This window comes from Pipistrellus hanaki, assembly GCF_964339955.1.
Source record: "Pipistrellus hanaki genome assembly, chromosome: 14".
Classification (NCBI taxonomy): Eukaryota; Metazoa; Chordata; class Mammalia; order Chiroptera; family Vespertilionidae; genus Pipistrellus; species Pipistrellus hanaki.
This window is the reverse complement of record NC_140516.1, coordinates 45,921,046-45,945,829: the sequence shown is the minus strand read 5'-3', so window position 1 is coordinate 45,945,829 and position 24,784 is coordinate 45,921,046. Positions and strand designations below refer to the sequence as shown.

The window sequence follows — 24,784 nt, the reverse complement described above, 5'->3', positions numbered from 1 at the left end:
TGACGGGGAGAAAACCCAGCATGCACCAGGGCTACGAGGAGAAACTCGGGGTGGAGAGGCTGTTTTAGGGGCACCCCAGGGCGGACAGCCCAGTCCTAGAGGGAGCCCCTCTTTCTCAGATCGTGGGGCCTGTACCACTTGGGGGTTTGTCTTGGCCTCCAGTTTAGTGTTTCCACTGGGAACATTTTACATTCCTAGCTATACAGTGGAAGAGAAGGAGGGGAGGAAAAAGGCAGGGAGGGAGGGTGGATGGAAAGGAGGGAGGAGGGGGAGGAGGCAGGAAGAGGTCCGTGAGCCTTCTCCGGCCTCAGCCTCTGTCTTCATCGTGTGCCTGTCCCACGTGAGGAGCTAAGTGCCACCGGGCCACCTCGGGACAGGCAGGAGGGCCCAGTTCCAGGTCCGTTAGGAGCCCGGGCTGGGCGGCGGGCACAGCACGTGCCCCAGGGTGTCCCAGTCATTTTTAATCCGCTGTCCCCCGTTTCTGATCTCTGGCAAGCTCTTCTAAAAGGCAGCCGGACACGCCACTGCCCGTGGGAAGCTGTCCGTTTAGGAGAGACTGAGCTGGCCACGGCTGAGGAAACGGACACTCAGAATGAAGACCTCTACAGGAAGGGGCGTGAAGAAGTGAAGGAGCACTATTAGTGAAGAGGGAGCTGCCTCAAGGAAGGCGGATACCCCATTATTGTTTTTATTTTTTATTTTTAAGGCCTAAAATATGGTGGTGGTGGTGATGGGGGCGGTGATGCCAGATGAGCACACGGCCTAGGCTCTCTCTCGCTGCCTAACCAGCAGAGCTAGGCAGGGAAGCCTGTGCTCTGCCAGGGCCGGTGGCAGTGTGGGAAGGGCTGTAGTCTGTGCGCCAGGCTGTGCCACCCCCACGCCCAATGGGACTCACTCCCTTCCCCTCTGCTGCGCTGGCTGTCACTCGGCTGGAGAGGTAGGAACGTGAGAGGCACGAGGGTGGCACAGAAAACCTTCCTGAGGAACCTTCTGGACTTTCTAATGACCGAACAACCCTCTAAACCTCTGTCAGGTCAGTTAAAAATACTAACATGACACCACGACCAAATTCATAAAAGCCTGAAGTTTTGATTCTTGCCCCACAGGCTGTTTCCTGGGGCATGGACAGAAGAGAGGGAGAGAGGGAAGGAGGGAGAGGGAGGGAAGAAGGAAGGGAGGAAAGGAGGGAAGGAGGGAGGGAGAGGGACAGCTCCACCTCGAGGTCAGGGGGTGGGTGGGGTGGGGGGTGGGGAGCAGCAAGCCTGTGAGGGAGCAGGAAGGTTCTCGTGTTCTTCCTCCCAGCCCCAGCAGATTGGCCTCCCCACCATGCACATGCTAAGGACACGTGCAAAGCGCCCAGCAGTGCAGGCCCAGGGCGTGACCATCTGCGGGGGCCAGGGCTCTGGTTCCGCCTCCCAGAAGGAACAGCCTCATACGGCCAGCTCAGGGCAGCAAGCCTGGAGGAAGAAGGGTGCTGGGGTGATGAACATGTGGGAGCCAGCCCAAAGGTCCGGGCTCTCCACACTCTCCCTCATCCACACCCAAAGGGTAGGCTGGCAAGCGCGGGTGTGAGGGGATCGGAATAAAGGGGGGGGGGGGGGAGGGGAGGCCTGGAGATGCTGCTCAGAGCACCCAGCGGCCGGCCTTCCCTCGGGACTCACGTTCCCATGGACCAGGTGCCTTGCTGAGGCGGCCACGCTCTGAGCCACTCAATGGGTCTGATTTAGCTCAGAGCCCCCACCACACCACGTGCACGGTAAGTCTGCGATCAGCAGCGACGGAAGGGATCTCAACCCACATCCGGAGAGAGCGCTTCCCCATGCCCGGTGCCCACGGAGAGCAGGAGCACCTGCTGGCAGAAAGCCACCCACGGCTCCAGGATCCCAACGGGGAACAGGACGAGGAGCCTGTGGCTGCATTAAGACAAGCTCTGTCCCACTGCCCCCCAGAGCGGATGACAAAATCACTTCATGTGACCCAACGCTGGGCACCAAGGCACCAGGCAAACCGAGAGAGGTCTCATCCATCGAGAGGAGAGCGAGCCCAGAACTTGAGCCAATGGCCTAAGGTGACCAGACGTCCCGCTTTTGGCGGGACAGTCCTGATTTTTAACAATTTGTCCCTCGGCATTTTAAAAAAGTCCCGATTTGACGTCTGGTCACCTCACCAATGGGCAAAATGCAGAATAAGAAGGAACGGTGAGAGGTGACAGGGGTCTCCGAGGACAGCGTTGAGGGAAGAAGAATCATGAGTGTCACTCCACTGCAATTAGTAAAACAGACCACGCAGCAGCGTTTTCTGAAATCCAGGAGAGGAAACTAGGCAGACCCTGCAGCTGACAGAGTCCAGGAACACACAGCTCACAAGACACACTCCTCTGCCCGCCCTCGCTGGTCCCTGCCAAGGGATGACTTCTACTGGCTTTCAGGGATATTCCCATCATGCCCCTCAGCATGAACTAGACTCCCAGCTTTGCTGCACGGATTTTCCCTCTTAGGGTGAAGGGCCTGCTGGAAGATCTGTGAGGAATTACACTCTCTCCCTCCACCCCACCCCACCCTCTTCCCCAGAAGGCTGCCCAGAGACCATGGCTGAGAAGCCCTGTCCCTCCTCTCTGGATGCTGGCGGGGCCAAACTGGAGGCCAGGACCAGACCCTCCGAGCCTGCTGTTCGGACGAGGTGCTAACGGTCCCCCCGCAGAGGGCAGGCAGAATCAAGCGGACATTCCCTCTGTCCCTGTGGCCACCCGGCACCCGCCGGCAGACCGGCCCCGAGAGCAAGGATCCACCTACGTAGTTATCCCGTGCGGACCAGCCGGGGTACAGCTGCATATGGAGCTGCCGCTCCTTCCGCGCCAGCTCGTAGTATTTTGCTTGCTCCTCTCTCGACAGCGCGTGCCACTGGAGGGGACACGGGGGGGTGCGGGGGGGAGAGACAGAGACAGACAGAAACGTCACCAACGGCACTGTGGTGAGGGGTGAAGGCGGCTTCTTTTTTGGGTAAGTCCATCGGGAATCGTACCACCTGCGGACAGTCTGCGGGACCTGGCCCCATCAGGAGTGCTCCAAGCACTGACTGGCACCCATGTCACTCCATCCCCTGCCCTCTCTGGGGGCGGGGCCGGGGGAGGGTCATGGCTGTGGTCATTGGAATCCGGAGTGACTGGCCTGCCAGTGTGGCCGAAGGAGAACCCATGGGGCCGGGACACCTCGCCACCCCACCTGCCGAGCCCCAGGCCCCTCGCCCCCCTCCCCCGGGGAGGGAGCACCTACCCTCCGGCCCAGGATCTGGTTGATGGCCGCGCTCTCCTTCAACGTGCACTCGGCCACGACCTTCGCTCGCATTTCCTTCATATACAACATGAACGCGTTCAGAGGTTTCTTTATGTGGGGCTTCTTCTTCTCCTCTTCCTTTTTGGAGTCCTGATGCTTTCTGCATGCAGACAGGACAGACAGACAGACACAGCCCCGTGAGCAACCTCGAGGGCCAACTCCCCCCGGGGCCCAGAGCCCGTCTCCTGGATCCCCCAGCCCCCGCACCCAGCCGCTTTATTGAACGAAAAGCTCGCTTCACTCTGGGTCTCCACCACCCTGGACAATGGAGCAGAAGCAGCCTGGGGAGGGGCTGGGGGCACAGAGGTGTTGCAATTAGTTCCTCACGGGTCACAAGCACACAATTTTCCCAGGCTGAGGGGACAGCTCCTATGGCCGAGGTCCTGGCGGCAGCGCCTGCTCATAGGACTGAGCTCCAAAGGCGCAGGGATAGGGAGAGGGACAGGGATGTGGTTGCAAACCCCAGTCCAGCCACGATCATAAAATACTTCTCTTCCAGCCCATCCTCCTGTGAGGCTGGAGCCCAGAGGAGCTGGGTGTCTGCCTTGGCCAGGGCCGCCAGCCAGGAGCCACCCTGCCAGCAACCACCGGCTAAACACAATGGCAGAGGAAAGTGATCGAAAGAGCAACTCTATCCTAGCCGGTGTGGCTCAGTGGATAGAGCATAGCCCTACAGACTGAAAGGGCCCGGGTTTAATTCTGGTCAAGGGCACATTCCAGGGTTGTGGGCTCGATCCCCAGTGTGGGGCGTGCAGGAGGCAGCCGATCCATGATTCTCTCTCATCACTGCTGTTTCTCTCTCTCTCTCTCTCTCTCTCTCTCTCTCTCTCTCTCTCTCTCTCTCTCTCTCTCTCTCTCTCTCTCTCTCTCCCCTTCCTCTCTGAAGTCATAAAAATGCATTAAAAAGAAGAAAAGAAAAGAACGAACGACACTTACGAGCTGTGGAGCGAGCCGACGTCACTCTGGGAGGATTCCTGTTTGACGGTTGGCGTGACGATGGCCGGGTGAGGGATGCCGGTCGTGTGGAGAGTGTGATGTGGCGGGACCATGTGGGGAGGGAACCTAGAAGACAGGAAGCTGTGTAAATCGTCAGAATCAACATGAATGAATGAGGAGGGATGCGCACACACAACACGACACAACGGAACACGCGCATGAAAGCAAACCCACGGCATATGAAACCTGTCGGCATTAATTAGCGATAAATTAAACGTAATAATTCTCATAATGTCATTAAAGCCAATCTCCCCCTTCATTACGCTCACTGACAGGAGACGTTACGACTTCTAACGTCTTTAGCAAAAGACAAATTTAACGGGATGCACTTGGGTGGCCAAGGAGGCTGGGTGACCTGGTGGAGATCACACGCCCACGTGTGTGTGTGTGTGAGGTGTTCTCGGCGGCGTCTATCTGAGCAGACAATTTCCCGAGCCCTAATCGGCGCCAGATGAGGGGGGCAGGCTTTTGTTGTGTATTGACAGCCGGATGAAATATTCATGCGGCTGACGTGTACACACGCTTCTGACAGGGCTGCGCGGGCCTCATTAGGCCTCATTCTGTTGATGGGAGTGTAATACAATTTTTGTTTTGCTTTGGCGGCTCTGCCCTCCTGGTTTTGACAGGAACGGGGAAGACAGCGAGGCAGGAAGATGGAGACAATCCAAATATTCCCCATTTGGTTCTCATCAGAAGTCACTGACACTTTAAATAAGTTTGTATCGTCTTGTGGAAAGATGCAAAAATAAAAAATAAAAAAGCACTCTTTGACACGCACACGCAGAGCTTTTGAGTTCTGACTTTTATACCCTTCCCTGCTCTAAAATGCTGGGGTTCCTAATTAGTTTGACTTAATTTACCGCCTATGCATTAACTTTCCAAATGGTGTCCAGAAGTGGGAATAAAGACGATCAAGCGTGTGTCCCTTCTCTGTTGCTGCTTATTTCTAGGAAAGTCCTGGGAAGCACTGTTTACGCCCTGAAATGGCATTCCCCAACCGTGCAGACCCGCCAGGCCGAGAGCTGAATTCAAAATACTCTTGTCCCCATCGGCAAACTGACACTCGGACTGGACCAACAGCTGTCACGTGTCCTGGCGTGCTTGGAGTCACCGTGATTTCTATTAGGTCCCAAGGACCACCCCTCCTAGAGGGACATGTGGTCAGTCCTCGAAGTCATCCATCGTTTCCGAGACTTGGAGCAAAACGACATATAACAAAACCAGTTTTACCACGGGCTGCGTGACACAGACAAGAGTGGGGTGACCTTGGCACCTCATCAATGAGATAGCCCAATGGCACTTAAGGAGAAGATAGGAAAAGATGTTCTTTGAGGGAAGTGGGCAGGGGGCAAAGGGGTAGGACCCCCCCAAAGGAAACAAAATGGCAGCTTCGGGCTCCCAGTTGCCATGGTTATGCAGTGAGCAGAGGGGGGCGCTGTTCTGGCAGAGAGGAACCCAGATCAAGCCCCCGTGGCTTTCTTAATCAACCCCAAGCACAGCAGTCCCACGCGCCATGCAGGGAGGACAGCCAACTCTTTAGACTCTAGGAAGCCAGTTATGGTGGGAGGAGCTAATGAGGGTTTCCCAGGACAGCTTCTTAAAAGGACCCTATGTTGACTCACAAGGTTCTTTCCACAGGTAGACTGTGGATGAAAACAGTTTCCACTTAAACAAAACCATGTAACAAATGGTAAATTGGAAAAGGATTAAAAAAAAAAAAACCCTCAAGTACTAACTGAATCCGCCCGGCTCAACAGAGAAAATACCGATGAGCAACGTGGGCCTGGGACAGGGGCCCAGCGTTCCACCCGGACACAGCCCTCGCCCGCTGCCTTTATTCACGTGTCAACATTTGGTGTGAACGCCACGGTCCAATAAGAATCATGCGAGCCCTTTTAGGGTTTAAGAAAGAGAATAAGGAAGAAGAGGAAAGAAACACCCTACGAAAGAGAGTGAATACCACCGACTATGAGAAAGAAAGAGGAAAACTCATGTCCTTCCCCTGGAAAACATGGAAAGCGAACCCCTAGGAGGCACTTGGGGTGCCCACCTGCACGCATGCCTTCCCAGGTCTCCTGCACAAACCTAAGTTAAGAATATGTGCTCCTGGGAGCCTTGGGGGAAGGGGAGGGGAGTGGCAGCCTTCACCGTGAATGTTAAAAGGCTTGACATTCCTCAAGTACATATGCTCCCTTCCTGTGGAATGAGAATACATGTACAGATGAGAGAGAGAGAGAGAGAGAGTAAGAGATTGGAGGAAGCAAGATAAAAACACGTGTGTGTGCACCAGATACCATAGGAAGAAACCACAGTTTAAGTACATTTTGGGGTGGAGAAAAATTTCTAGGTCGGCCATGGGAACCGAATACTGCCAAGTTCACACACATTCACATATCTGAAAAATGTATAGGAGAGAGAGAGAGAGAGTGAGAGAGAGAGAGAGGGAGAGAGAGAGAAGTGTGTGTGTGTGTGTGTGGAGTGGGGCGCTATATGCATACCTTCCACAAGAAATTCCTTTCTACAGACAACTGTTTCCTGAAATGCAATAAACACCCTAAAAATTCCAAGCAGCTCATTATATGCCCCCGTCTGCTTTTGTGGCTCCAAGCCAGAATCTTAACTTGTTAAGGACAACTAATTTTTGTTTCTGACTGTCTCGGGGGCCTCTCGCGTCCTCACTCTCACTTTCCTTCACTGTTGACACGTTTCTGTTAACTGGGTGTCATCTGCCGGCCTTGATTTCATGCACAAGCAGTGGGATGCATTTTCCTGGGCAACAATCCGGCTTTGAGTTGCATTAGGTTTGTCATTATTCTCTCATTTCCCCCCTTGCACTTGTAACATTTCATCTCTTCCTGCCTTATTTTTTGTGAGCCACGGTGCACCCACATTATGGTTTATACATGATCTCGCTCGCTTTGAAGTCGGCGGATTTCAGAGCCGGAGCTCGTCAGGAGAAGAGCCTTGCGCCAATTTAGCAGGCTGAGGGCCCGCAGCTCCAACATCTCAATCTAAAGGGGGTCACAGGGTGGCACAAGTGAGTGTCAGCGAGAGCTGTTTAATTGCCAATCTAGGCTTCTCCATGGTGTTTAAAGTATAATGACCCATCACTTAATTCTGAGGAGTCCTGGCCCCGCTGCTGAATAGAATGAATATCAAAGGGTGCTCTGGAGCAGGGCAAGCTGCCTACATTTTCCTATAACTGCCATAAGGATAATAGACCTATACTTCTGTCGCCCCATTACCACAATAATGTATTTAATTTGCTGTATACGCTTTTTAACTAGCTACCTTTCATAGGGCCTACCTGGGGAATCGCCGTGGCCGCCCCCCCACCCTGCACCCGAAGCCCCTAACCTTTCCTCCCCCCCCCACCCCTTCCCTTCCTTCCCTCCACCCGCCTCTGCCCACCAATAAATCAGCCACTAACCTCCTAATGATAATCCAATCAATAAGCTTAACCCCGATCCCCATCCTACGATTGCTTCCCCGCGTTTAACCCCTGGAATGCACCGAGTACACAAACATGAGAAGCAACCAGGTGCTTCGTGTAACGGCTGGACCGAGGGAGGGTGAGCTGCGGATCCTAGTCTCCTGGGAGACGCCCCGTTGGTTCCCAGGCTCCGCGGGGCTGTGATGACATTCCTGAATGAACACTCATCGGTGAGGCAAGAGAAGAGGACGTGCAAGGATTCTCCTGCCTCCTCGATGCTGGCATGGCTCTGGACCCCGGTGTGACTTATCTACAGCACGCGGGAGACAGGTCCTGAGGGTGGCCTGACTCCATGGCATAGTGACAGATGGAGGAGTCAGAATCCGCCACAGCTGGTTTTTCTTCATGCATGGGGTTCCTACACTCCCCCTGCCCCCCTTCCCCCTCACCCAGATCCCTGTTCTCAGACGTAGGAGAAGCAGCATCCTGGCCTGTCTGTCCAGTCCCCCCTCTCGCCGTGGGTTCCCGTGTTGGCTACAGAGATTGGGGGGAGAGACTGGGGTCGGCAGCTTGGCCGTGTAATGTATGCTAATTGAATTATGCGCCATCATCAAAATGGATTAGTTGTTGCAGCCCATCAGCAAAGTCTAAACCTCCACCGATTTAATTAACTTGACTGAAAATCAGATGAACAGAAAATAAAACTATCATTAGGAGCAATTAGTGACTGCTTAAACAGACTGCTGCCAACCGGTTTGTAAATAAACTCCCAGTCACTGAGAAATGAGCCAGAATTAATCAGAGGGGAGAGAGAGGAGGACGGAATAGGAAGGTCTAGGTACACACAAGTGGGTAGGTGTACGCGCAGGCTGCATATGTACTTATATGCTTACAGGCACTTGAATGTGTACACACACAGGCCAATGTGGTAGCCACCAGCCACCTGTGGTTACGAAGGACTTGAAATATGGCCAGATCAAACCGAGGTGCGCTGTGAGTAGAAAATACTCATCAGATTTCAACAACTAAGTTCCAAAAGGAATGTACAATCTCACGCTTGCTTTACAGGGATGACATGCTCAAAGGATAATATCTGACAATAATGGGTTGAAGAAAAGATATCATTAAAAATACCTTCGCCTGTTTTTTTAATAAGTGTTTGTTCAATTTGGCTACTAGAAAACTTAAAATTCCAAGAGTGACTCACCTTAATAATAAAATTATCTTCACCCTTTCCTTCCTTACCTAGTATAAAGCAACTGAGAAACAACACTTCATAAAAGCTCTGCATGTTCCAACTTCCTCCTCCTGCCTTCTTAAACTCTTATAAAAAATAGTGTTCAACCTGGCCAGTGTGGCTCAGTGGTTGACCTTTGACCTGTGAACCAGGAGGTCAGAAGTCAGGGCACATGTTGGGGTTGTGGACTGGATCCCCTATAGGGGACATCACTGATGTTTCTCTCTCCTTCTCTCTCCCTTCCTCTCTGAAATCAATATATATATATATATATATATATATATATATATATATATATTTTTTTTTTTTTAATTTATTTTTTTTTTAATAGTGTTCAATTGACGGACTCAAAAATTTCACCTCACAATTTCACCATCACCCACTTAGGAAATGCACGATAGTTTTTCAGTATTTTCTAGGAAGAAAGCCAAATGCCAGATGGGTCTTATGCCATCAGCACCTCCAGTGGCAACAGGCCCTGGGTGGCCTGGGCACAGCCTAGAGATCTCTTGGCGAAGTCACCCCTGCCTTGGTTGAAGGCCACCGCTCTTGGGACTCACCTGGACATGGAAGCGTTGACAGTCAGAGCTGTGGGGTAGGGGTGGCGGAATCCTCCCGTCGTGATTGGGTACACTGGCTGGCCTTGCCTACAAAGAGGGGGGGCACAGAGTGAGAGAGTGCCACCAAGGGTGGGGGTGGGGGAGAGGAAGAGGAGAAGAAGGAGAAGTTCTCTCTGCACAGTAAGCTTTATTCTCATTTGATCAGAACAAAAATCTTGGGGATTGTACAGGAAGGATCAAAGGGAAGAAACACAGAACAATTTGAATGCCATAAATCTGATAGGAATGGCTAATTAAATTTTATAACCTCTGCTTATGTCAATAGAGACCCTCTCCCCAAGCTGAAACTAGGTGTTTTGTTGTAATAATTAAAGGCGAAGTCTCGCTTGCTTTAATGGAGCCATCACACTAATTGAGGGCTACACATCCAAAGGAAAACAATAATGAATGTAAATTTATACCAAAATAAAGTACAGTGAATCAAAGGACTTCAGTTGCGCTTTGGGCCTCTTTCGGTATTTAGATCTCGGTGAGAAAACATTAAATTAACAGAGCTTAATTTGTAGCCTTTTGTCAAATTAACAAGTGTTGACAAGAGTTACCGGGGGGGAGAGTCCCCAAGAAGAATTGTGGGTAACCAATAGACAATCACACCTCATTACAATAATTAAAAAATACAGCAACATGCAAAATAGCATCCTCATGAAAGACACACAACTTTTCCTGACAGAGGACTGCCTGAGTTGGCTATTCCTTTTTATCCTAGCCTTCAAATATCTCCCCATCAGCTGAACGGGGCCAGTGATGACTGAGAACTGGCCCAAAATCTACTGAAGAAGAAATGGGATAGGAGCTCACATTGATGGTCCATGTCTACCTTCCCCGCACAAAGTAAGGAGAAAACAATAAACAGAAACTATGCTCAGGGTTGGTACTCAGTGTAGCTACTACATAGTACAAGCTTTTTTGAAAAAACAAAAAACAAAAAAATGTAGAATTTGTTCAACTTGAGAAATAAGGGTAGAATGGGGGTGGGAGGTAAAAAACCACCCCAAAATTATATCTTCTTTAAGGTTATGAAAGGCCGTATTCCCAAGACCCACCCTTGAGCGTTTCATCACGATTTATTCTTGTTAAGATTCAATAAATTGCCCTGTGTCTTTTAAACAGTAGAGATCACAGGCGCATGGCGTAAGCATGCAGACAAATATACACGGAACCATGCAATCACAAAACACACGTTACATGCTTGCACACACAGTAGGCTTCTGCACCTAAGGCCTTTCTACTCTGGGATTTTTAGAACCCACTTTTTAAAGTTGTCTGAGGAAGGCCGATGGGTGGTACTGTGAAAGCAAAATGGGGTGATAGGAAGATATATTGCCAAGGGCAGTTTGATGACCTGGGCACTGCGGGAGCTGGGGCTGACATTCGGCAGGCCCCACAGACTGAAAGACATGAGCTCCCCTGCCCCATCCCTTATAATCAGCATTTAACATGTACGATCTCATAGAGATGCTGGTTAAATAGCATGGAGTTTCTCAAGAGATAAAGCTTCCCACTGTTGGTGTCAACCTTGAGAAGTCATGGTCAGGATGGAGCTGGAGCATAGCCCCACCCCCACTCCCACCCCTGGATTTCCAAACTGGGTTCTGCCCGTTGCCCCTCCTCTGCTGCCTCAATCCAATGTCAGGGCTCCCGTCTGGCTGCCACAAGCAGAAGAGCTGTGATCAACGTCATTGGGTAGAAGCCCTCAGAGCCTTCTACGATTCCCTAAAAGTACCTGAGGGACACCTTTGGTCACAGAGACCAACCCAGAGCCATTGGGACTGGGCTCAGAATGCTAAGTATCAAAACCCCTTTTCCTACACAAGCCACCGAATGGCTGTTGACTTGCCCTTGCCCCCCCACAGCGCATCTCAGCAAGCACCTTTCCCCCTCCCCATATTGTCCCCCCCAACCTGTCCTCTAAAACACACGCATCCATGCACAGAAGAAATAAGAAGCATGCCCATGCAAGAAACAAAAAGTAAATTAAAAAATGGAACTCCTTACTGTGGTACTAACCATCCTAGCGGATGGGGGATTTGTCCTACGGTGCCCGGAGACAGTGGGTAATACGGAGATATATCTGGAGGGTGCGGAGGCCGTGGGATTCCTGGGGAAAGAAGCGGCATTTTTAGGTACAAAGGAGGGAGAGAAGGAAAGAGAAACAAATTGGAGATGGGAAGAAAAAAAGGGCAAAGAGGTACCTCTTCTGTAATCCTAGCACGAGGTTCTTTTTCTGATTATAAGCATAGCGGTTGGGAAGTTTACTTATTATCCCTCTACCCCAGTTTGAAAAGTTGGTCTAGCTCATTCTAGATGGATCGATATACTAGGTTAATGCAGACAGACTCAGAAATAACATCTTCAGAATTTCTATCTCATCTGACTGATGTGATTTAATTTTTTTTTAATCTAAAGGGTGTGGCCCATAGTGAGTGATCAACTAGGTAATATTACCTCCTTTGCCCTCATGACTTGTCCCCTCACTCCCTTGAATTCGAACAACTTACCTACACGACTCTAGTTTCTGCTATACTTTGTGAGTTATGTCTTTTGACTTCTCTCAAAAAAGTTAGTTCCTCTAGAATGTCCCCACCCCAGCCTAGAAGATGAGCTATAAGGGGAACTCACCAACTGCCCTGGCATCTTACCCAAGGAAAAAACTAAACTGAACAGACATGATACACTCAGTGCTAGAGATGGACAGGGAGACCTGGTACACTCAGTGTAGAGATGGACAGGAAGTCATGGGAGACCTGGTACACTCAGTGTAGAGATGGACAGGAAGTCATGGGAGACCTGGGAGATGGACAGGGAGACCTGGTACACTCAGTGTAGAGATGGACAGGAAGTCATGGGAGACCTGGTACACTCAGTGTAGAGTAGGGGTGTCGAACTCAATCAGAGAAGGGGCCAAAATCTAAAATCCAGCCTAAATCGCGGGCCGAATGGTTTACCGAACAGTCATAAACTGACAATGTCATAAACTGACAGCAGAGTGCAGTGATGACAGCGCGGTGCGGGCCACATTGCAAGGCCTGGCGGACTGGATTTGGCCCGCGGGCCTTGTGTTTGACACATGTGGTGTAGAGGGTGATCCTGGTCTAAAGGACAGTCACAGGTGGGAGTTAGGCCCGCCTGCCAGCTGACTGCTGCTGAGGCCTACACGGGCTGACCCCTGTAGGTGCAAGCCATGGGTGGCTTCTGCATTCCACAGGAGAGCATCCTGCCGTCAATGCTTAGAAAGCAAGCGCGCTGGGAGCGACTCTGACCCCGGGGAGCTGATCTCCCGCAGAAGGGCGAAGCCAGGGGCAACACCACGGAACTCCCACGGCACTGGAGGCAGCGAGAACCACATGTCCGTGGGGGCCAAAACGATTTCTTTTAATTTAAAAAAAAAAATTCATTCAGGAAGCTTTTAATCTGTACGTGAAGTCTCCCTGGGTGACATTTTCATGCAGGCGTGGTGGCTCTCTCCCCATTACAAAAACCAAACAGATTAGCTGGGCTTGGACCCTACGCCGAGCCATTCGCACACTTGAAAGAATGTTCGCGGAGGAAAAGTAAACAGTCCGCAGACGTTAATCATATGTTTTACGATAACCATTTAAAAGCTATTCCCTGTACTGCCATTATTCAAATGAGCCGTCGATGCTGCCATTCACTCCAGGGCGGCTGGCGGCCCCCGCCAGCCCCGCAGCCGGGCTCGGCCCCACGGCACAAAGGGGGCTCAGAGGCCGGGAAACCAGCTCATGTGTGGCTCCATTCAGGGCAGCGAAGGCCGCCTGCGAGGGCCATCTACCTCTGCCCGACACCAAACAATTCCCGGACACAGACAGCCATTTAAAACCCCTCCCTCTGATGGGCTAGGTGGGGAGGGAAACCCCAGCCAGCGAGATACACCCCGGCCTTTGCTTCCCCCCCAAGATCCTGCCACCCGGAGCTCTCGCTAATCTGCTTGTTTTAAATCTTGTCGCTTCTCTCTCTCCCCCTTTGGGCAAAAGCAGGGGAGGAATGGAGGGAACAGGGCCCAAGGAGAAGATGGAACCTTCTGTCTGAGATCCTACTGGCTGCTGGGTGATGTTAGGAAGAAACCCTGGGGGCTCAGTTTTCACATCTGTACAATGGGCTTGTGAATGCCCAAGGCATCATAGGGGAGGAAGATCCCAAATAAACCAGCACCGAGAGTGCGGAGTCCAGCAGTGTGGCTTCTTGAGGCGGCACCAAAGCCATCATCAAGTGACTGGGGTGACTGAGGTCCCTGAGCCATCAGGGGGCCAGGGTTCCGGGGAGCCATGCATTAGGGCTCCCAGGGACCTCAGGAAGAGCCCATGAGATGCCTCCAGGGCGATTACTGCCTCCAAGCCTGTCTGAGGCCCTAGGAGTTGTAAGCTCCTCACAGCCGGGTTCTCAAGGTGGCCCCTGCCAGGGGAGCGGGGGCGCTGGAGAGACCTCCCGAAGAGAGAACGGTGTCCCAGCAGGCTCTGGCTCCCCAGTCTTCCTTTCCAATACCCAGGGGAAGGAAAGGAGCCTCCCGCAGCCCCCACCAGTCCCCACCCCTCATGCCCCCAAGCGGGTCCCCTGTGGCCCCGGGACCAGCACAGCCTCCCGGGCACACGGCCTACCTGTTTTGGGGTCTACGTCAGCTGGTAAGTGTGGAGGCGGGTTTCCAGGGGTGAAGTGTTCGTTGCTGTAGGTGATAAGAGGCGTGAGAGGGTGGACATGGTGAGGGTGCTGCACCACGGGCACTTTGTTCGACTGCGGGAGGAGAGGAACAGAGAGAGGACCGTCAGGCTAGGTCCCCGGCAGCACAGGCCAGGCTCCCCGGCCACACCCTCCCCGCCTCGACTTCATCAGGTGCACTCCATCCCGCCCTCGGCCCTGGCCCCATCCATGCATCCAAATCACAGTTCTGAGACAGAGCTCTGGGTAGGTATACCTCAGTTTTTACCTGCCCACTGATTGTGGCTTTTAAAATACCTTCTCCACCACCACCCCATCATGGAGCCTGAGAATTTGCACTTTTCCCATCAGCGGGTACAACGGAAGTGGGTACTCTAATCTCCAAGGCATACTGCGTTCTTGCATGTGTATATGTTGTGTGTGTGTGTGTGTGTGTGTGTACGCACACGTGGTGTGTGTGTGTGTGTGTGTGTGTGTGTGTGTACACGCACACGTGTGCACGCCCCAGAGCCCCACCAGAGGGACCTCCAGGAGGCAGGCACGTTCGCAGGGGGCTGGCTAAGAAAACCTTCAATTTCAAGAAAACCCACCAGGGCCCAAATCTACCCCCTCTCCCAGCCTCCTCCTCCACCACCCCTGCCCCTGCCCCCTCTCTGCCCCTTCAAACCGGCAGCACGGGGCCCGGGCATGCCACAGTCCTTGGCAGAAAGGTGGGTGAGAAGCCCCACTCCTGGCCTGCCTGGCAGTGTGAACTTTATCAGAAAGCTCTCCACTGCCAGGCAAGCACCTGAATATTTTATGCAGATTACCTCAGCCCTGACTCATTAGGAATTTCATTAGGAAGTCATCAGGGAAATCTAATAAATTAGCTGGACGATGATGAATTGGGCTAATAAATGGTATGCTTTTTTAGAAATGGGAAGTTGTAGAAAAACAAAGCACTGGCATTTTTATGTTTGGGAAGGGCAGACAGGAGGAGAGAAGTGGGGGGTGGGGGAGAAGGGGAGTATCTTTAAGATGTTTCTAGTTGCCATGACCAGACTTTCCCAAATTATTCTCCTCCCCTCCCCCCACCCCACGCCCCCTCCGCTGTGCCACGCTACAACTTAGCCCAGCAAGATCACAAAGAAAAAATTAAGCTGAAACAAGCGAACCACTGGGCCATTTACTGAGAGTAATCCAATTGCAAAAAACCCTATTCCCAATAGAGGATTTCCACTAAAATCCTACAACAGGGACATTTAACCAGATTAGGTACCAGGGAAGATAAAGAGGCCAGTATTAGATGATGAATGGATTAGAGTCAAGTTTCATTTCAGAACGTGTCTTCATTCCCTTTTATTACTTTTAGGAGGGCACAACTTGCATTAACATCAAGGAAGAGGAATTGCATTAAAGGGAGAGGGAGGGTCTCACGCTGCTCACCAGCGCCTCCCGAGTTCAGGGACCACCAAGCAGTTAGTCCTCACCTTTTTTTTCTTCTTCTTCTTCTTCTTCTTTTTTTTTTGTAACTAGGTGAGGAAGGGGTATAACATACAAAGAGTATTTGCTACCGGTTAATTGTGGGGAAGGCATCTTTAAAAAGTGCTTCTCGCTTTTTTATGAAGATGTTTGGAAAGAAAAATATGGCCTTCTTGATGCTCCAGAAAGAAAAAGAAAGAAAAAGAAAGAAAAAAAAGAAAAAAAAACTGCAGGAAAAGAGGCCAACCCCACAGCCTGATTTAATGATGCCTAATTTAATGACGCCTAGAAACAATGGACACTTTGGGAGGAAGGGCCAGCTGCATGCACACAGGAGCCTTGCACTGTGAGTTATCAGTGTGCAATCGAGGCACGAAATAAAATTTTTAAAAAAAGAAGAAGAAGAAAGAGGAGGAGGAGGAGGAGGAGGAGGCACCGAAATTAAAAATGCCAAAGAAGAGGGGAGCTTTGGATCCCAGTAGCACACCCTTCGCCAGCAGCCCTGATGGTCTGGACAGGCCAAAGGCCCTGGAGGGGGAGGCGCAGCCCCCAGGCTCACGGGCCATGCGCTGAGGGTTCCTTTAGGGGACGCTGTGCTTAGTAGGACAGCCTGACAAGTAACCAACAGGCAAGCTCCCACTGTGTGCAGGGGTGAAGAGGGAGGGAGGGAGGGAGGGAGGGAAGGGACAGCCATGGTCACAATAAGCAAAGACCAATAAAAGGAGATGAAAACAACTGCTGCTGCCTTCCCAAGTTTTCCGTTTGGTTGGAAAGGCACACACCCGCCGAAATGAACGAAAGCAGGCCAGGCCCAGACAGTTCGACGTAATTGCAGGGAAACCGTGAAACTAGGGGGACAGACGGCCCAGGAGGGAAAGGAGGATGGTCACTTAGAGCTTGAAGGACTCCCAGGAAACGGACTACCACACACGAAGGGAGGAAGCCAATGAATAAGCTCGAGAGCGGGGTACGAGGGCTGCGAGCGGGCGGGAAACTGGACATTCGAGGTAAGCATCTCTCAGGGTGCTTATCGCCGATTCAGGAGCCCGATCCCAGGAGATCCTCCGGCTCAGACCTGAGCAAGTCTCACTCAGTGCCATGGTCCCTCGACCAGAGAGCCAGGCAGGCACAGACAAGCACACAGGTTATGGAGACCTGAGTCCTGCTCATCAATCAAGTCCCCGTGTGTGAGAGAATCCATCCATGGACAGGGCTTAGCACAAACCCTCCCCCAGGGAAGCACGGGAAGGTGGTCTACCACAGTTACTGTTACTGTTACTGTTGCTGTTGCTGTTGCTGTTACTGTTACTGTTAGTGAGGAGCTGCCCAATGTCGTGGTTTTTTGTCTGCCGGACGGAAGTGCCCATTCCAAATCTGTCGTTCAAGCAAGACTAGCAGGAAATGAGGGGGAAACATTTCTTTGTCTGGCAAAGAATAAAGACAGCGTGTGGGCAGCCGTGGTGTTATTTGGATGTACAGACAGTCCTCGAGTTATGTCGGACTCCAGGAACGTCGTTTCATGGTTACGCACCATCCTCCGTGGATTTATAGTTTAAAAAGTCCCATCATTTCGATGCATGCACATATGTGCTTTATATTTATATATTTTATTCACCACAAGGAAAGGTCAGGAATGGTTATCTCTCTTTTCATTATTTTTTTACTGTTTCACTTCATTACTGCTGTGTCTGTGCCCCATGGGAGGGATGTGGGGGGTTAGGTAGGTGGGTTCCGACTTACATGGCGAAAATCACGTTACGAGGCACCGTAGGAACGAATCTCCTATGGAACCTGAGGGCCTACTGTACGCAAAATTTAAAAATTAGCCCAGCCGGTGTGGCTCAGTGGTTGTAGTTGAACTATGAACCAGGAGGTTCGATTCCAGGTCAGGGCACCTGCCCAGGAGGCAGCCAATCAATGATTCTTACTATTAAATGTTTCTTTCTCTCTCTCTCTCTCTCCCCCTCTCCCACACCTTGCCTATCTGAAATCAATAATAATGTATTAAAAATTAAGTCTCCCTTTCGCTTAGACAGATGTAAAAAGATTATTCCAACAAAAGGTGGGCACCTGACCTGGCTGCCATCCTGTGATAGTATGTGTGCACCTGAACCTAGCCAGCTGTTTCTTTCCTGTTTGGTCTGAACTGGGAAACACAGGGGTGGCGTGAAGGGGATTTGCAGTATGAACGGTGCCTTTCGGAGGGAAACAGACGCGGTGCTGTTTTCTGATCCTCCCCGCCTGCCGGACAGCTCCCTGTACCTCAATGAAGCCACAAGTCTCTCCAGGCGGACGGGTTCCCAAGCAAAGCAGGGATGTAGTCACCGATGCAAAAGCGAGGGCCTAACTCCCACGGGCCTCCTGCACCTGGGCTGCTTTGACAAGAGGATGTGCTTCCAGAAAGAGCCTCGTCTCTCCGGTCTCCGAACCCCACCGTCCTTCCTTCCTACGCTGCCTTACGCCCATGGCTGGGGCCCTGTGTTCACCTCTCTTACGTTCTTAAGTCCAAGGACTGCGTCTTCTAGAACTCTGTGTCCCCCGTCATGCCCAGCCCGTGGGAGTAACGAGCACATATCTCACAAACTGCACCAGAACCATCAAATTGCAGCTGCAAGTATTCTGAGAAGACAGAGCCAGCCTCACAGGTGCATCTCAGCCAACGAGAGTGCTCTATGCACAGAGCTGGGGGAGGGGGGAGGGAGGAGGCAGGGGAGCGCTTCAGAAACCATCCAGCCTAACCCTGTGACCACAGGGCCTTCTGTGGCTCTAGAGCTCCTGGCGTGCCCACGGTGACCAAGGTAAAGCCGTGAACTCAAGGAAGACCTGGGTCACATTCTGCTTCACTGGATGAGCTATGCCACCTCTCCCAGGCCTCCGTTTGTGAACTCCAGACAGGAACTCTACCAACCTAACTGAGAGGGTTGTGAACATTAAGAGATCCCACATGTACAGGGCTTAGCTCAGTGCCTGGCACAGAGCTGCACATGCCACCCAAAGGAGACTTTGACCAATACCACCCCGTGAACGCAATGATGAGCACACGTGGAAGAGGCTCAGCGCCCCTCCCGTCTCTTCTCATGAAATCCACGGGAACACGCAGCAAAGGTGAGAATGCTCAATATGGGGCAGGAGTGTAGGCAAGTTTTACAGCCACCTTCCCTCAGGTGCCCTTCTTAAAAACACGCTAGTGGATGAAAAAATGTCTGTGTTTTACGATCTCCCTTGGGGGAAAAAATAGTCACGCTAGTAAGCTAATAAATAAAGATTGCCATAGAAAAATTGAAGGTGAGATAAATATAGCTCAAGATGACCAAGATCCTTCCAGAATCAGGGGGAGGGCCCTGACATCAGAGCTGATAGAAAGGAAACACACAGCCACCCGCCTTCTCCCCAAACCACTCCTCCTTTAGAAAAGGTCTTTAGGAACTGGGTTCAGAACTGCATCGCCCTGAGGAAATTCCGATGTGAGAAGGACCTTTCTCCAGGGAGGGAGACCCTGATAACCCCCCAGAACTGCAGGCAGCGAATCTAAACTAAAGCAGCTATCTAGCTCGGAGGGTCCGTGGGACAGTCTGAAGCAGCCCCTCCCCCTTTTATCTTTTGACAGACAGGCTCCTGTGTTTAGGTCAATGCCTGCAACATAAAACCAGGGGCCTTTCAGGTCTTTATCTGAGTATGAAAGGTGGCTTCTAGCCTACCTGGGGGGGGACAAAATCACTGCCCCCGGAGATGTGTCAAGGTCATGGTGGTGGCAGTCACGGGAAGCCACCTGGAGAGCCGGGGTTCCTGGTATTGAACCCCTTAAGAACATGCCGAACACTAGGAATCTCTGCGCCACAGAAACAGCAGACCTCCATGGAGTGCTCCACGCAAGCTCAGGGAGATTGTCACAGCTGCCCACGCACAGCTGCACCATAGAACCTGCTAGAACTCCTGTCCGGATGATCTGGGCGGAGGTTGGGGGAGACGAGCACTGGCCAGTTGCAGCTCCTGCAGCTGCCCAGTCAGCACTGGCCCAGTCCCCGCCGTCACCATTCAGAAGCTGGGCTCTGGACCCACCTCTGTGTTGGGTGTGACACACTCTATCCTACTAAGTCCTTACAACAACCCTATGGAGCAGCTGGCATTGGCGACTAGCTCCACCTACCAGGTTTTCTAACCTGTCCTGACCCACAGGCCTTGGAAGGTGGTGTTTCCAGGCCTCGGGTGCTCACCTGTCTGACTCCACACCCCTACTGGGGCATCGGGATGGGGTGCTGGAGTGAGCTGGCCCCCATGAGCTCAACCTGGGCCAGTCTTCCCTACAGATGCTTCTGGATGCCAACGGGAACTATCCCCAAACCCCCACCTACCAACCTCCAGAACCTAGACCAATTTCAGCGAACCACATCCCCTGCACACCCACCCAGACACCCCAAGTTAGGATTGGCTCCACAGGGCTCCCCAAGTATGTTTACAAGGGATGTGTACAGCATGTGGAGATGATGGGGGGCAGGGGCGTCAATATGTAATGAGATGCTTCTGCTTCTACAATATAGACGAGCAGCAGCAGGATTCGGTGATGGAAACACATTTTTATTTTTTTCATTTTAGAGAGAAGGGAAGGGAGAGGGAGACAGAAACATGGATGAGAGAGACACACTCATCGGCTGCCTCCTGCACGCCGCCTACTGGGGATTAAGTGGGCAATCGGGCAGGTGTCCTGACCGGGAATCAAACTCGGGATCTCTTGGGTCCATGGGATGAAGTTCAATCCACTGAGCAACACCAGCTGGGCAGAAACTCAATGTGGTCAGTTCCAGCTCACCAGACACTGAAACAGTCAGCTCAGAACGCTGAACCCATTACACGAAGCAAACTATCTATTCAAAAGGAACCCAGATCCTCGTCTGCCTTCACATCGCTGGGGGCTTTCTGCTTCCTGCCTGGAGAAACGTGGGCTACCCAGAGCAATACTTGCAGGTTCTGCTCGTTAAGCTCGATGGGCTTTGAGCATGGAATGGTTAAATAAGACGGGAAGGGTCCTGCACGGGCCCTGGAGGAGCACAAAGCCCTTCCGCCCGCAGTATTCATCCCACTGCAGTGGGAAGAGCGCGGAGGAGGCTGACCTCTGACCCCCCGAGAACCCTTCAGCATGGCGTTCTGCCACTCGGCCATGCCACCCTGGTCGCCGGCGCCCACACACCTGCACGCTGCCTGTGCGTAGGAGGCCGGCGGGTGGAAGGCCGATTCAGGCCCTCTCCGTCCCCTGCGGGCCCTCCTCTAGCCCAGCCCCTCCACCTTCCCAACGGGAAAGAGAGCTCGCCATTCACCTCGCGACCTATTAATCAACGGACGCTGGAAACAAATAGAGCCATTGCTTGCCCGGCCTCTCTGCCGGCCTCCTCCTCAATGCTCCCCTAGTGCTCTCCCTTTTTCTGCAGGAGAAAACAACGGGGCCCGAGAGTGCCTGTGTGCCCGGCACAATACAACAAAAGCAGCCCAGAGGGGCCTGTCAGCCTCTCCCCTCCCCCGGGGGGTGGGGAAGGTCTCCGGGGGTCTGAGGTTACCAGCCCTCCCTGCCTCCCGGGCTCTGAAATCCACATCAGGAGGGGACGCTGTTCACTCTGGGTTTCTCGGAAAGAAATGGGTTTATCTCCAATGCGCTTTTCAGATGCCACTTCCTACGGCTGCACCAAGGCCATGGCAACTAGCAACATGTTAAAACCGTAGGTACCGTGCGTCACAGGAGCCACGGGGTGCTAGGAGCGCTGGAGAACAGGAGGGGCTGGGGGCGGACGAGGGGCTGCTTCTTACTCATCAACAGCCCCTTGATGACTCAAGTAGCCCCTTTTTTCCCCTCAGAGGATGTGCCAGAGTGTAGGAATGGTCAGCAGAGGTCGGCCTCCTACCTCAACCACCTGTTACCCCCCTGCCCCAAATATTAGCAACTGCTGCAGCTGCTTGAACCACACAGAGCAGCCTGGGCCCAGGCCTGGGCACACAGTCCCACCCAACGTACCAGGTGGGCATCCGGCTGCTGTACCCTGCACACCTCCTCCCCACACCACAGAGGGAAGGGTGGCAGGGACACGTCCACCGTCCACCCTGGGCCGAGCCGGTTTCTTTCATCCCTTTACCCTCTTCTCCCGAGTCACAGCCATCAGAAGCCCAGCCAGCGAGGACCCACCGAGGGCAGTGCCCGGGGTTCACTCCCAGGAGGACAAAGCTCCTCCCGGAGGCCTCGCCCCCGCTCCCCCCCACCCCCACCCCCGCTAATGGCGCTTTGTTCCCTGGACGAGACTTCTATGGACGGCTACAGCACTGCCGGTTGAAAATAATAAAATAAAAAGGAGGAGGCTTCACAGGGTTCGAGGTCTGCTTGGAGAAATGAGGTGGCTAAGAGAAAGGGGAGCTGCAGGGAGCTGCAGAAAAGAAACACCCCCCTTCCCCCACCCCTGCAGCCTCAATCCCTCGGCCGACATCCCCAAAATCATGGAGCCACAAGGCTGCAGAGCGCAGGCCTGTGACCCCGGGAACCTGGCGCGCCGGGGTACCGCTCATGGGACTTGTACGTTATCCATGGCGGGTTCCTCCCCCTTCCCCAGTCAAAGCCCTTTAGGCAGCAAGAAGGGGAAGAGGCAAAATGCTCCATGCCAACTACCAAATTCTGCCGACTCACAGCTCCCGTGTACGCACACGGGCATGCGAATTCTTCCTGCGGGGAGATGATGGAGCGGGGCAGGCAGGGAGAGACTAACCTGCAGCCCATGTTCACCCAAACCCTCACGCACACATGCGAATACATGGAACTAGCTCTAACCACCCTGAGCCCCTGGCCTTTTTTTTTCCTTTGGCCCCTTCTATAATGTAACCACCCAGCTAGTCACACGCCACACTGTCACGCACTGCTTAATCCCCGAAACGGAGGAAGGGAGAGGTGGGTTGGGTCAGGAGGTGATTGGGGGGGGGGGGGGGGAGATAGTGGGGGGCGTGGGGGGGACATCTATTTAAACCTGGAGAATAAAGATGTGCTCCAGCGGCCTGGCTTTGTGAACGCAGAGGCCCAGGCCCAGCCCCGCAAAGCTGTTCCTTTCACACAGGCTCTCGAACAATTGCTTCTAGTTAAGTTCATTAAACGTAATTTATTTCCACTCACTCTCATTTACTTCCCAATAAAAAAGAAAGCATCCGATTGTGACCCCCGCCCCCCACTGCCCTGGAAAGCTCTTGTAAGCGGACGGTCTTGGCCCGCTGGTCCAGGCTCGCCGCTGACCAGTGAGTCCCGGTGTCTGCTTCCCGCGGGCCTCCCTCCAGGAGCAAGCCGGGGCACCCCGGGCATCCCTGGCAGGCGTCAGGGAGGGGGTGTGGCGGCACCCTGGCTGTCCTAACCCTCCACCCACGGGGTCTCAGAGATGCAGAGCCTGAGACTGGGCCACTTCGCCCTGGAGACATTCCCCAGGAATCTGCAATCCCCCCTTCCCGAAAGGTATGTCTCTCCTCCTCGGGAATTAGCTGATTAGTGTTAACATAATCAACCTTGTGAAGTGTCCTAATGTGCAGAGAAGGTGTGGGAACTGGGTCCGAGGGCCTGGCTGGTTCCAGGAGAGCTGAGTTTCAAAGCAATGCCAGGAATAAAGCCAGCCTATTCCAAAAGGCTCAACTTGAAAACTTTAAACAAAAAAAATAATAACAATAATGAATTCCAGGCCACCCCCCCCCCAAAAAAAAAAAAAAAAAAAAAAAACCCACAACAACCCCAAATCTACAGAATCCTAAACTGATGGGAAGGAAATCACCAATTTCGATGTAGAATAAACTGTAAGTACATAATGGTTATTAAATCCCGGGGATTTCGAGAAAGGAGCAGTGGACAAAATCCGACCCCAGCTCTCCAGTTCAGTTACAACGAACAGCTGCATAAAAAGGGTCTTCCGTTTTTTCACCTTCACCCTGGGCCTACTTTCCGACCTAGACCTCCGCATCGGAGAGCCGGGCCTGCCACGCCACGTCTGGCACCAGCGCCAGAAACAGCGGTTTCCTTGCTAGAGAGAGAGAGAGGGAGAGAGAGCGAGCAGGTGCATGTCTCCCTCGGAAAGAGCGTGTGGCCCCAGAGCCAGGGACCCTGGGTTCCGCGGGAATCCGGCACAGACGTGAAAGGCAGACAGAGCGAAGGCGAGCTGCATTGTTCTCTCCATGTTGTCCTGCCGGTGTCCCCAACATGGGCAGCCTTCGCCGGACACGCACCGCCCCCATACATGACACGCGTGAGAGGGACCCAGAGCCGCCATGGGGCGAGGAGGACTCCCTGCTGTCGCTCCCTCTGTTCGCAAGCGGACCGGCTAGACGGTTAAGGTAACGGGGGAATGAATGACAGCCCAGGCAAAAGCTCAGTGTTTTTTAAAAATCCTCCCATGTGTGCGGAATTATATATGTCATCTGGAGGGTATGTCAAGGTTTCATCACGTCCCAACATAGGACAGAAGGAAAGAATTCCATCACATAGCGCAGCCAGGCCCCCTGCCAGCCCCGAACCACAAAGGGGAGGTGTCCCGAAGAATATGAGGCTGCCGGCTCTGTTGCTTCCAGAAAAGGCCGAGGCGGCAGCCTGATGTGACAGCACAAAGATCATAATAACTGTATCGTTGGAGTCCAGAGTTTACCCTCTGAAAGGAACTCCCCTCCTCTAAGAGAGCAAGCATGGAGACTTAGCCATCCCCAAAGCAATGGGACCAGGATTAAGGAACCCAAGTGATTTGAGTCCAGGAAAGATCCGGAACCTTTCGGCAGTCTTAGAAAAACAGGAAACCCTGCTGGGTGGGAAATGTGCACCAACACAGCGTATCCCTCTGCAGCGCCAGCCCGCGGTCCCCTCCCCACAACTCTGCATCTCACACGGAGCTAGGAACGGACATGCAACCAGAAGGGAACACCAAGACAGTGTCTGCCATTCCTTCATGCGGGGCTGGAGAGCTGATCTACCCCTTTGCATTTCAGTACGACATAGAGGGCTCGTGATTTCGAAAACATAAGGACTCTTAGAATCTGTTATACT

General features: G+C 52.7%; 1 protein-coding gene across 1 annotated transcript in view; it reads right to left on the bottom strand.

Moving 5' to 3' along the window:
• TCF7L2 (transcription factor 7 like 2) overlaps positions 1 to 24,784 on the bottom strand; it is a 194,732-nt gene that overhangs the window by 10,953 nt on the left and 158,995 nt on the right. Inside the window, 6 exon segments of the mRNA XM_084903412.1 lie at positions 2,793 to 2,900; positions 3,273 to 3,432; positions 4,269 to 4,394; positions 9,559 to 9,645; positions 11,614 to 11,716; positions 14,232 to 14,364. Of these exon segments, the coding sequence (XP_084759538.1) occupies positions 2,793 to 2,900; positions 3,273 to 3,432; positions 4,269 to 4,394; positions 9,559 to 9,645; positions 11,614 to 11,716; positions 14,232 to 14,364 (717 nt within the window).